At 46.1% G+C, this 13673-nt stretch overlaps 1 protein-coding gene across 1 annotated transcript in view; it reads left to right on the top strand.

The window, feature by feature from the left end:
* Nucleotides 1-738: 738 nt before the first annotated feature.
* Nucleotides 739-13673, top strand: part of IZUMO1 (izumo sperm-oocyte fusion 1) — a 441208-nt gene continuing 428273 nt past the window's right edge. The window contains exon 1 of the mRNA XM_069649610.1: nucleotides 739-2249. Coding sequence (XP_069505711.1) covers nucleotides 2003-2249 — 247 coding nt within the window. The 5' untranslated portion in view covers nucleotides 739-2002. The remainder of the gene's footprint in view (nucleotides 2250-13673) is intronic.

Raw genomic sequence — 13673 nt, 5'->3', positions numbered from 1 at the left:
TAGAAATGGAAAGCTCCTGGAAGTGCTTATTTGATCAGAATTTATGTCTGTGACAGTCTTGAAAATGAGGATCCTCAGGTTGTCTTCAGAAACCTTGGCAGGCACAGGCATGTCCCCCACACACCCCTTCTTCCCCTCCTGACCTCCTAAAGAAACAGACAAATGGCAGAGAGCTGAACTGAACCACGACTACTAAGCACCTTCACAAGAGGGGGTGCCTCTGTGATTAGAAAGCCGGGGTGAAACCTGAGGGGTAGTGGAGAAAGAGTCGAGGTTTTGGCTGCACTTTAACATAGTGGGTAAATCCAAGTCAGATCCAGAAATGTGGCTCAGGGCGGCCTTGACAGGCCCACGTGCCCACCTGTTTTATTAGCGGTGTATCGCGCAAGCTCACATGCCCAATGTTTTTCGTTAGATGGACATTTATTGATGTTTTATCTTTGCATTTGTATTTGTGAAAGCAACACTTCAGTCCACAGAAAACAAAAGAAACGAAAAACGTAGGACTTAATGAACATCTCATGAATAGCATGTGACATGATGGCATGTCTGTTTTTACATATGTTGAATAACACTAATGAATACTTATCGGAAAGGAAATCCCATAGGCAACCCCATAGACAGGCTTAAGGACATATATATAACAGCCAGAGGGACAACCTCCTTCAAACAAGCAGCTGTGATGTCACTTCCTAAGTGATGGGAAACAATACAGGAATTGTGAGGTCATTGGGCTTTAGAATGCAACCTTCTGCAGGCTAACACATCAGATGCAGATTTTCTGGAGGTGATCACAATGGCGAATGACTTGTTAAGTGGACAGCCCTTTCTTATTTCCGTGATTAACACTGCATAGGGAGGAGATTCCAACAAAAGATTGAAGAGAAGGCAGAGATTCAATAGGTAAAAATTCTTAACAGCAAGGGGTGACTTTATGTGCTGCATGGGTAATCCTATTGGGCAAAAGGCTGCCCCGATTAATCAGGCGACGGACATGGATCCAGGAGACCAAATGGGCAGGTGACTGTTGGGGCAGTGTGGGAATAAGAAGGATTTGCTCCTACAGAGGGGTACCTTGATTAGTTTGGAATGTTCCAGTGTATCGTGCTCAGGAAGGAGGGATTGTGTCCCTTGGAGGCAGAGAGTTGCTAGGTTAGGTTCACTGTCTCTCAGAGAAAGGGTCTTTCCGTAAAGGGTGCGAGCTGAGGGATCTTTAAAAGAGTTGCCCCTTTCCACCAGGAAGAGGGACAGCAAGGAGAACCACGTCGGGGACACACACAGCAGTGGAAAGTGTGGAAAGTTTAGTGGAAGTAGCCGTAATCTTGTCGTTAGGGGCTGGGGATTGGCAAAATAATGGCAAAAGAGAACATGTTTTCAAGGAGTGACAGGAGTCTGCAAAACAGTGGGCGATTGAGAAAGCATGGATGCAAATCAGTGGCATGAAACAGACATCCGGGCAGCGACATGTGATCCTGTTGGGACAACTGTTTGAAAAGGAGGGAACCTGGAAGCCAGTGGGTGGGGAACATTGGATCTTGTAAATGTGCTAATTGGTTTTTCAAGGAACCTACAATTTTGAGTGTGAGGGAGAAGGGATCTTGCGAAGGCTATCATTGGCTGCAGTGGGATCCTCCTGCCGTCAGGAGAAAAAGAAGGGTCTTGAAGGGACAATAAGTCAAGAAGATTGACACTGATCTTCAGTTTGTTGCAAGAGAGAAGAGATTGCCTGCGACGTTAGTCGATCGGAAAGAAGATCCTTCAGACTGGACAGCAACAGAGGAAAGCCCAGCCTGGTTCTGGAGGAATCGTGCAAGCGGCGTTGAGGCCTAATTGATTTTGTGGCAATCCTGGTTAGCTCAGGGACTCTCCACAGAGCAGGGAGTTCCAATAATAGACGTTGAAGGAGAAGCATATTGCAGGAGAGACCTAGAAGAATCCAAGTGCACTTAGGATGGCAACCACACACAATTGAATAGCCAAATAGGCATCCTCATTTCTCAGAATGTTGTGGGTGTTGTGTCTGCACATCCTGGCGATAGCCAGCATGGCCGTCTGCTGCATCAGTTGTGATAGTGCCACCTTGAGCATCTTTAACGATCTGAAGAATGAATATGTGGACCGGAACATCAGGGCAGAGCAAGACAAAGACGTGGAACCGAGTTTAGAAATCAGGAGGAGAGCGAGAGAAGCACTGGGCACTTTCTTACAGCACCCCTGTGGTTCTGACATTGGTATCTTCAAAGTCATTGGTAAGTTTACCAGTTAAGGTAGAACTCTTGATTTTCAATGCACAGCTGAATATATCATTGCTCATATTTCTTGAATTTTACTGTGAGTTGTATTCTTTTTGTTCTGAACTGTGCTTAATAGTTTGACAGCATTGCTGCCCTTTCTGTAGTGAGTGACGATATCTTGACATGCAGGAAAGTTACAGGTAAGTCCTTTTATTAGCGTTACATCAGTTCACGAAGGAAGACCCACGGGTGCCCGCCACCCAGGTGGCTCTGACCAATGGTCCCTGGTGGAACACCGGGGGTAGGTGCCTTCCGAGGACACTCAGTGATATCACACACTCTGACATAACACACACAGTCATCCGCACATACATACAGATATAGTGGGAACCAGATACCACACACCTCCCTACTTTACCTAAACACATGCACAAAATAAAAAAAAACTTAATTTCATGGATACATTAATTCTGCAGTTACTGACTGGGGTTCGCTCCATAGGTAAGTTATATGCTGCTGTGGTAACCTTCTGGTAGTCATCCGAATAAGTAAGATGTTGTCCTTTGTACAGATGTAGATAGTGTCATTCATCCTCTTAAGTTGCAAGTTACATCAGGACAAGATACAGGAGGCAACGCTCACCACTCGGTCCACCATGTTCGAGACACACGCATCAACTGAAATACATGGAACACTCTACTCAGCTTCAATCCAAACATTACACCTCACATCATAGACTAGTGTTATAATGTCTCTTGGGTGGGTTATAATGTCTCTTGGGTGGAATTCTACCTAGGTAGAATTCCACCATGCTATGATGTCACGTTGTTATGCTTTGGTTCTAGGTTCTGTAAAGGACGGTTAGCAGTTGTTCAAGAAGAGCTGAATGTAGGCTCAGCACTGCTGGGCTAGGCTGGTTGCCAATAAAGAAGTTCCACTTACCTTACGTGTTGCTCCTTTATCACACTGGCGACGAGGGCAACCAGCCTTCCAACCCACGCAGCCAATTCCGCCCAGCAGTTGCCTGCGTTTTCTTCCCAGGGGCTGCCCGATCCGCAGCTCTCCCCAAGATTCTCGACTGAAGAGCTGCCAGCTGGCGCCGTCCGCGTCGAGCAGCGTATTGAGGAAGAGGGAGAAGGACAAGCCGGCCTGCCTGGCCCACGCTCCCCTGCCGGGGTCGAGCGACCTGCCCCTGCCGCAGTGAGCGTTCGGCCTGAGCAAGGTCGCGGCCAACGGACGCTGGCAGGAGAGGCAGGCGTGCCTGCTCTGCGCTCCCCATTCGGGGTTGAGCGCAGTATCCCTGCCACTGCAGACACTCTTCGTGTGCCGCAAAGAAGATTGGAGACAGGTGAGCGGCTTTCCCCTGCGCCCCTGAGCCGCCAGCAGCGTTTTCTGCGACCGCTCCAGCCCCATCTGCAGCTCGACACTGCGCGAGAAGCAGGCGTCCCAGACGGCGGGCAGAGGGACGACCGCTGATGCTCCCCACAGGCTTCAGCCCCCACCCAGAGTGCAGCTTGGCACTGTGGTGTTCTGGGACAGCGGGCAGGGGGTGCTACGTCGGCGGGGAAGCACGCGCTCCAGAGGCCTCAGCCCCGGCCGTAGCGAAGCACAGCATTCCGCGGAGATCCCGCAGTGAGGTGCCGCCACGGGGGGAGAGCGGGAGAGCAGAGACAGAGCTCTCTCGCCGGGAGTGTCCCCGCCCACTAACGTGTCATCAGGAACGAGGAGAGGATACCTGGGGCGTTCCCCTACGCCATCGCAAAAGAGTTAACCCTGTGTGCACCAAGTGAAACATTCTGGTTTCTTTCTGCCTAAAGCCAGGTATTAACCCTGCGCGCGCCTGGTGAAACCTTCGGACATTCCTCTTTACTGCCACAGAATTTCCATTTGGCATTTTCCTTCTATCTATTGCAAAGGCCCTAGACAGCACAGACAAGGGAGGGGGGAGTTAATTGTGGTTTTTGTTGGCGTATTCAGGCATTTCTGTCGGCATCCAAATACTTGCCAGCATGCAACACAACAATGCACGTCCCCCTCCAGCTTTCCTGGCTAGTCCGGGTGAACCAGCAATTGTGTGGGACTTATGGGTTGACACGTTTAAAGTCTACCTAAGAGCAGCAGGTGGTGCCAAATTTACAGATGATGAAAAAGAAGCCGCATTACTCAATTTTTTGGGAACTGAGGGACTCAGGTTGTTCAGGCATCTTCCTGGTCCCAATGTGCACGCCGCCCCCGCTGTCCCCGCGGATGGGAATGAAGGGGGAGATGCCCCATCCGGAGTGATACTGGCTTATGAAACAGCTTTGGGCAAGTTGGAGGCGAGGTTTGGCAAGAGGGCCAATGTGGTACTTGAGAGGTATCACTTCTTCTTGAGAGCTCAAGGTTCAAGTGAAGGGATTGATGCTTATGTAACTGCTTTACGTACATTAATAGCGACGTGCAAATTCACAGGCACCATTGATGAATACATCCGTGATCAAGTGATGATGCTGACGTGTGATGTGCGTGTCAGGGAGAGGCTATGGATAGAGAAAGACCCGCCCCTGGAAAAAGTCATTGAGATAGCCCGTGCTATTGAGGAATCCAGGAAAAGTGTGAAGGAAATGGCTGATAAAAGGGAAGCGGTGCATGCCATCATTCCCCGCAAGTCCAAGAAAGTCAAAGGGAAGAACAAGGACAACAGGGCAGTGTCTTCCTCGAAGGATGTGTGCAGGAACTGTGGGTGGCGTGGCCATGCAGCGGGTGCTAAGGGATGTCCTGCTAGCAGTGTGGTTTGTAGAAAATGCAAAGCCAAGGGACATTGGGGGTCATTACGACCCAGGCGCTAATTGCGCCAACATTACCACCATGGTGTAAACTATGTTTACACCATGGTGGATGGCGGATTTACCGCCCCATTCCAAGGTGAGTGGGGCGGTAAATCCCCATTTCCCATTTTCCCTTCCCCATTCCCATTTTTTCCCCATAGGGCATAATGGGAGTGGAGAAGGCGCTAATTACGCCACCGTAAATTACGGTGGCGTAATTAGCATCATGGCAGGTTAGCGCCATGGATTTTAACGGCTGCTAAAAGCAGCCGTTAAAATCAGAATAGGCGTTAAGGGTTAACGACGGCGTTAACCCTTAACGCCTGGGTCGTAATGAGGCCCATTATGCCTGCATGTGCAGGACTGTCGTCTCCACTAAGGACTCAGTGAACATGCTGGACACCAATGATGATGAGGATGATGATGTGACAATAGTGGGTTACATGGGTTGTTCAGATGGGAGTGAAAGGAGTGTGCCTGAGGGTTAATTACTGAGTGTTGGGAGTTGCAATAAAAGGGCTTGGGCGACCCTCATGGTCAACGGTGTTACGCTGAAGATGATGGTGGACACGGGGTCTCCATACACAATGATATCCCCTGAACTGTATGAATCCAAGTTTCACAAGAGAGTTTCTGATTTATCCTCCCCTGATATAAACCCATACGCCTATGGGCGGCTGCCCATTAAAGTTCTGGGATTTGAATGGGCTGACATAGAGTTTCAAGGTAGAATGGCTAGGGGTAAGTTGGATGTGGCCCACAAGGGTGACCTAGTTGTGGGGTGGGAGGAACAAGCTGTCCTGGAGCTGTTGATTAGACCAGGTAAACCTGTTCCGGTCATGAGTGTGACTGAAGGGGGAAATGGTGTTGTGTGCTCTGGGGGGATTGCGGCAGAAATTTAGAGACTAAATTTCCCTCCATGTTTACTTCTAAGTTGGTCAGGTTGAAGGGTTTTGCACACAAGATAGTTCTCAAGAGAGGCTCCCTACCTGTTGTTCACAAGGTCAGAAGTGTCCCCATCATGGCTCGTGATGCCCTAAAGGAGGAACTGCACAAACTCAAGGACTCTGGGGTCATAGAAGAGGTAGAGTGTTCAGAATGGTTAGCCCCTGTGGTCTTGGCACGAAAGGGTGATGGAGGAATGAGGATGTGTGTAGACCTCAGAGACCTCAATTCATCCATTTGGGTTGACAGACACCCCCTGCCAAATATCAATGAAATGTAGGCTCAGCACTGCTGGGCTAGGCTGGTTGCCAATAAAGAAGTTCCACTTACCTTACGTTTTGCTCCTTTATCACAACTAGCATATCTCACAGGCATCCACCATCAATGATGAAGGGCAGGACACAACATCTCCCTGTTCTCACAGACATGCAGAACAGGACTCAGCATCTCAACACTTTACAGATGCCACAGACCAGGAACAAGCTCATCAAGCACACAGCAACGCAACCAGCCACTGGCGTGAATACTCATGTGCCATAGGGCACAATAGGAGGAGACGGGAAAAGAGGAAACCCCTAGGAGTGTGTGTGTGCGTGTGTGTGTATGTATGCAAAAGCATCAGCAGACCCCATGCAACATTATGACAGCACAAAAGCTTCCCCAACAGATATACTAGACTAACCACCTGAAGGAAACACTGCTTCACTCCAAACATTCTACTTTAACACTAGTACGTGTCACATGCATGACAGAACGCAACAGAGGCTTATTTGATTTCTCTTTTTTCCACATTCATTTCCAAAATGATATTGATCTCTGCACTACCACACAAGGTTGTGAGCACCGAAGACTTTTATTCTTCATTAAAATAATCTGCTATGCACCGGCTGGCAGACATATGCTCTAACATTCAAGTCCACCAATCACCCAACAGTTTCTTTGGGGATGTAATCCCTTACATTCTAGGTGGTGGAGGTGACCTCGCACCTCAGAAGTTCATATTCCTTTCGATTCCACAAAAGATGTCACACTATGTATGTCATTACAGGTCTTCACATACCACACACCCCTTCCCTTAAAATATGTGCCTCAATACACTTTGGAATCCCCCATTTTTGCTGGTCCCTTGTAACTCTTGTGCTTTTCTCCCTGGTTGCTTGTTCTAGGGAACTGTGTCTGGGTCAACATTTCTTTCCTCGCATCCTTGGTCACGTGTTCCCTGCTTTACTCTAGTCCTCTGTGCTACAAGGATTCTCTCTGCTACTGTGATTCTCAATCGCCACCTTTTTTTACACCATTGGGTACACCGATCACCCTTTCCAATTGTCTGGGTTCTTATGAGGGGCTTATTTCTCTGTTATAAAGAGGCAGAGGTTTCTTTAGGTAAGGAGCGGGTCATTGTTTTCAGGTCTCATTTATTTAGAAGAACCCTGCACCAAAGTTCCCTTCTTTCTTCACCTTCAACATTCGCTCATTCTGCTTCCAGAATCCCCGTGTTGTGATATGGAATTTTAGCACTGGTCAAGTTCCATATTACAACACATGCCCTTTCCAGAATTTCAGATCTCCAACTTAATCACCTTCCCTAGAAAATGAAGCAGGACAGAAATACATAGGTTTTTTTTTCCATGAGCCGTGACGTAAATGAAGACGTAAAAGGCTTGCGTAAGAATTTTGCACTTTCCATCCATGTCACAGCCCATTTCCCTTCATTTGTATGGCAGAGAGATTGGACAGAGCGCAACTTGTGCTTCTACCGCTCCCTCCCTCTGCGCCATAAAAATGCTCGAGCATTTTTGCTGGAATGCATTTTCATGCCGGCGCAAATGCTGTGGATCCCTATTGAGTCTGGCGGATTTATGCTCCAGCAAAAAGCAAGCAGACACCATAGGGATTATTTTAAACGTTGTCTGCCATGTGTACATGGCAGGCAGCGTTTACTTTATTTGCATGGCGGAGTGCAAAAGCTGAGGGAAAAAGGCTGCATTCGCACTTGCATGCTGCCTTTTTCACTCCACCGTGCAAATGATGAAAATTTGGCAGCAGGAACCTGCATGCGTGTACGTCTGTCTGTAACCGGACCCTTCCGCAGAGTTACAGGCTCCAGGAAAATAAGCCCCATATCGAATAACAATCAGAAGGAAAATAAAATACAGGACTATTAAATGTTAAAAAGAACATTTAATCAGAAATAACAATGCTAGCGATATAAATAAGGATATCAAACAATACAACAATTTTCGATCTAACCTATTGTGAGATTATAGTGTTTCCTAAACTGAAATATAGTCATCCCACCTGTTGCGGATTATCTTGACTCTGTTACTCTGTTAACCTCCAATCCCACGTGTTACCACACCACCTTATTTTTTTTCAAGATTGTTGGACATCTTGGGCTCTGATTGACTCCACATTTGCCCCTTCACTCTTTTGGTCAGCCAACCCTGGTTCGGCCATGCCTTCCCAATCACATGGAACTATGCACCCACTCCATGCTCGAATCATTGGGCATCATTACGACCCTGACAGTACGGGGTAAACGGTGCCGTAAAAGGTGCCGGTGCCGTTTACCCCGTACTGCCTCATTACGAGGTCCCCTTGCGGGACCCAGGAAGCAACGCCTGGTCAAACCAGGCGTGCTTACCGGGTCCCGCGAGGGGAAGAGGGAGCAAACAACGGGCCAACTCGTAATGGCCCGTTGTTTGCTCCCTCTCCTATTCCCATTCAGCCCTATGAGGGCTGAAATGGAAATGGGGAAGGACCGGGTCCGGGTCCTTGGAGGGAGGAATTACCGGGCCTTCCGAACTGGTTATTCCTCATTCTGAGGACCCGGACCCGGACGCGATTTCGGCAACAGCCATACCACCAATAGCGGCATGGTACCGCCGAACTCGTAATGGGGGCCACTATCTCCTCATAAATCTACTTTTAGGCAGACTGAAATTAGCTCAACTACTCTGTTATTTGTCCTACATCCAGTGCAATCCCTCCCCACCCACGTAACTATAGGGTACACATGGCTCACTTAATGCCTCTCCTTCACATCATCACAAATGGTTTCTATCCTGTGGCTGGAAGAATAATGTCTCTTCCCAGGGCAAACCACTTGCAAGGACAGTTGAAGTTTTCCTTAATTAGCCTTTTCATCCACTCCACCAAACCGTTGCCTTTAGGGTGATATGATGATGTCCTCAGATGACCCCATGAGTGGCTACAACCTGTACTCCATTGTTACTATGTATTTTGTGAACCTTCCCTAGCACACATTTCCAATAAGGTATATGATTTTCGTGTTTACCACTGGGGCAAATTTGACCTCAAACCACCATGATGTGTAGTCTGCATTAATATCATGTACCAACATTCATTGCCTAAAAATCTAATCGTACTCACTACATATATTCCAATCTTCTTTCACATCTCTACGGGGACACCCACTGATTGTAAAGGTACCAGGTCTAGCATGTGTGGCACTTGTTTACTGCCATCTCCACTATGGTGGCCATTCCCAGCCACCAATAGCATTCTCTGTTCCTACTCTTTGTGAGCTATGGACCCAAATGTCTATGATGGGCATTGGCTCAAATGTATTGCCTCACTGCTTGGGGAGGGACAGGGTTTTATTTTCTAGCTCATCCCCAATCCCCATTCTTTAACACCTCCCTCAAATATGCTGTTTTCCCCAATAATTCTGGCAAGAAATTTTCAACCAATTCTACCAAGCTTAAAAATCACCTCAGTTGGTCTTTGCCGTCAGGCTCCGTCACCTCTATGATCGATTTTACTAATTCAGGTTTTTCTTTATTTCCATCTCCTGTCAAGATGGGTCCTAAATATGTGACCTCAGATACTTTGAAACTGCATTTCACTTTTTTTTCCACCATTAACCATGCCCGACAGAGTGACTCCAAAACATGATCTGTCAACTGATCATATTAGTTTCCTCCCCGGCACACACCAGAATGTCATCCGCAAAGCATTGCATCCCTTTCGCTTCATGAACAAGATTTTCAATAAGTCTTTGGGAAAACACACTCACTGAGGTTAACCCAAATGGTGTTAGAAAAGATGAAATGTGTCAGGAATCTGGATGCAAATCTATTTGATGGTATGCTGAGGATAAGTTATGTTCTGTTATTGCGATTTATGCTGCATACCACTACCATTTTCATGGTCTTCAGGTACTCTTGCGGATCTGAAAAGGGAGGAGGGTTTCGGAGAGTTAGGTATTGGGATCGAGAGGGATAGCACAAGGGAGCTTTGATGTGTGGTTGGTAGCTTCAGTTCGATAAAAACGGTCACTGTGCGGGTTTGGTTTTTAGTCGATAATGGTTAGGCAAGGCTTTGTGTATGAGTGTGTATGGTGTAGATTGTGAGTCTGTGGTTTGGTTTTCTGAAGTGAATTTGGTGTAGAGGGGAGTTGCAGTTTGTGTGCAGTTTGTGGTGGTTTCAGGTTTCTGCTCTGTTAGAGGTATGTATGTGTTTGCTCTTGTGTTTGAAGATGAGTATGCAGGATATTTGAAGGCTGTTGGTAGGGTTAGTGATGGGGTGGTGTACATGATCTGCATCGCTAGGGTACTGCTTCGAACCACAGCATGCTTCAGTTCGACCAGACTCGGCATCTGCTTGCTGTCTGGACTACTACGAATGCCCCATTCAAGCCCGAAACAAACCGCTAGTACAGCACTAGGAAGTTTGGTTTGCTGTTGTCCATCCACCAAGACACAGCAAATGCATTATTGTTTAATGTACCCTGGGTCCTTTTTTCAGCCCTAGAGACTCGTTAGATCACTTTATTCCTTTTGCTACAAGTGCTGCATCTTGCTAACTTGCATATTCTGTGTTCTTACTGCATGGGTTGTTTCTATTAAGTTATTTTTGCACATGTGTTTAATTAGAGTATATATAATTTATAGAATCTTGATTGGACATTTCTTTATTTTGGACTGTTGTTCTTTGCTGTGTGCTGTGTGAGCTGCTACTGTTTCACATTCACACCCTTCTTGAGAGTATAGCCTTCCCTCAGCCCAACTTACCACACAAGCCGAAGGAGGTACATATCTTTACTGTGCCTGTTTCATCTCTATGATTGGGTTGACTCATATTCTGCAGAAGTGTCACATCTGAGTAGGCGCTTTAGCCTTTACTCATCCTTGTACTCCTGAGGGACAGAGGTTAGTTCATCACAGCTACTGATAAATCGAATGATGGAAATGTAGACACTTCCTTGATGCTATTGAGCAGTTCTGCAACTAACAACATGGCAACCATCCCTACCTACTATGATGTGTTTCTTGATAATGCTAACGTCTACGAATATTCACATTTTTGTGATTTCTACCACTATGGGGGTGAGCCATTCGACAGACACTGTTGATTCTATGATTTGTTCTTTGGCCAGCCTCTGCATCATCCTGTGGACTATTGGAGTAGCATCCTTATTTATTATGGTTCTCGGGGCATAAACCCCATTTTAGCTGTGATCTTGCTGCACACTCCTGGGTATCTTTTCTCTTCCAATTCTCCTGGTACTTTTACAGTCATTACCTGTACATGGTTATTTGAGTCTAGTCCAATGTTCAGGCTCACTTGATCCTTTCACTCTATTACCTTTACCCCTTTCTTTTCCATATACCTTTTGATTACTGCCATTTAATTCGACCAAGGCTTGGATGAACTCCAATGTAATTATCTCGGACCCCTCAAACCCACCTGGTTCTTTTTGTATAGCTTCTTTGATATGTCCTTCAAACCTAATCTGTGCAAGTCTCCCATTTCACTAGTTATTGTATTGCACAGTCAGCCTGAGCCTGTCAGAGGTTTTACTTTGATTCCATCTACCTTAGCCGTCCATCTGGAGGCGACGTCCCTCCCAACATTCACGCTCATGACCACCTCTGGTTTTGAATCGTCGCTGTCCTGAATTCACTCCACTGTTTTCTTTCCTTCACGCAACGCAGAAGTGTTGCCCTATTCTGCAACCACTGCTCCTTTACCTGATGGTGGGGCAGAACTTCCAGTTGACAAAATGCTTCACAAAAAAGCATTTTATCTTTTATGGATCCACACATGGTCAATACTTTTTCTTCTTTGTATCTTTTTCTTCTGGTTTCTCTGGTTTTCTAGCAATCATGCTGACTTGGGTCACTTCTGATCCCCTTGCTTTACTTCTTATACTTTGCTGATTTTGAACATAGTTCTGTGTCCTCCACTTTTTCAATGAGGACATGATTTCGTCTAGGGTCGCGTCCCCACACATCCATAAGCTTTCCTGTACCACAATGCTGTTTGTGTGCATTTTGTATTGGTTGTGGGTGAACTTGCCTGGTTCTGTAGGGTATTTTGTGGAGATTTGGGGCCTGACGGTATTTTATTACCGCCGAAAAATAACTTAGCAATAATCACTCCTTGTATTCAGATTTGGCCATGTGCAACAATAATACAGTGGACATGCATTATTTCAGCACCCAGACATGCATATTTGGTATGCGTGGTTGGTATGCGTGGTTGGTGGTATTTTGGTGAGCATAATTCCCTTGTTTTATTTGTGGCCCCAATGTCCAGAATCCCTTATCTTTGCTTAGATTTTTCGTGTAATCACTAGAGAGACCTCAGACCTACATTTTAGGAATACCACATTTTCAGTGTTAGTGTTAGTGTGCCACCATGGGCGATCTCACTGACTTATTTACGACAGAGAGCTATATGTGTTAATTTTGTGGTAATTTCCACTACCTTATATACGGTAGGGAACTATGTTCAGAGAGTCCCTCTTCCCGTTGGCTCATGTACCTCCAACGAGCTATGCTACAAACAATCACTCTCAACTGTCCATACTGAATATGATCATGCACACATCTGTCTTAAAATGACAATTGCATTGTTTAAAAATCTCCCCTCATCATCAGCACTGTATTGGTAAATAGAAGACACACCACTCGTCTGCTTTCAAATATTTTTCTGTATTATAAAAGTTGCATTTAAACACGATCTCACTCTTTACAGAAATAAATAAAATAGCACAGTAACAGCATTGTCTGTGATACACTGAAAAAAGAGTGGCGGAGAACAGAACACAATTTGCAACATTAACCTGTGATTAAGGCACCGTAATCTCTTTTCCTACTCTGACTGAATATTCTCGTACACACTCAGCTCCCACACTTATGTAATTACCTTATCTGTTCAGAGTTTTCTTCAGCTGTTCTCTTTCTGAATGTGGCTCCCTTGAAGATTAACCCCAGTGAAAAGGAGCGCCTTTCTTTCTCAAACCGGGTTCATTGCCTGGAATTCTCAGCTTTTGCAGATCGGAATGCTCCAACCAGGAAAAAATAGGTCCTTCTCCCAGCTCTGCCAAATCTTGACTGTCCTTCTCTCTCCTCAAACTCCCCCCAGCAAAACTCTGATCACTCCCTCTAGCATGATACTTGCTATGACGCTGCTCCAATCAGAATCAATCATGCCATCTCCTCCTTCTCTACACAATGGCTCATTTTTATAGTAATACTTTGTAACCAACTGATTTCCTGTTCTTTCGAGCTCTTTTGCTTCCTGTAATTATGTGGACAGGGCAGCAGAGAAAAAAAAAATGGATGTGCGTTTAAAAGTTCACTTTCAGAATAGGCCTAATTCTGCAGTGGAGACACATTTTTATTAGTGGATTATGTTAACCTCAGTTTCATTAGTC

This window comes from Ambystoma mexicanum, chromosome 1p (assembly GCF_040938575.1).
Source record: "Ambystoma mexicanum isolate Mex_15411 chromosome 1p, UKY_AmexF1_1, whole genome shotgun sequence".
NCBI classification, from domain to species: domain Eukaryota; kingdom Metazoa; phylum Chordata; class Amphibia; order Caudata; family Ambystomatidae; genus Ambystoma; species Ambystoma mexicanum.
The sequence above is the reverse complement of the archived record's forward strand: the minus strand, read 5'-3'. Positions and strand labels throughout refer to the sequence as shown.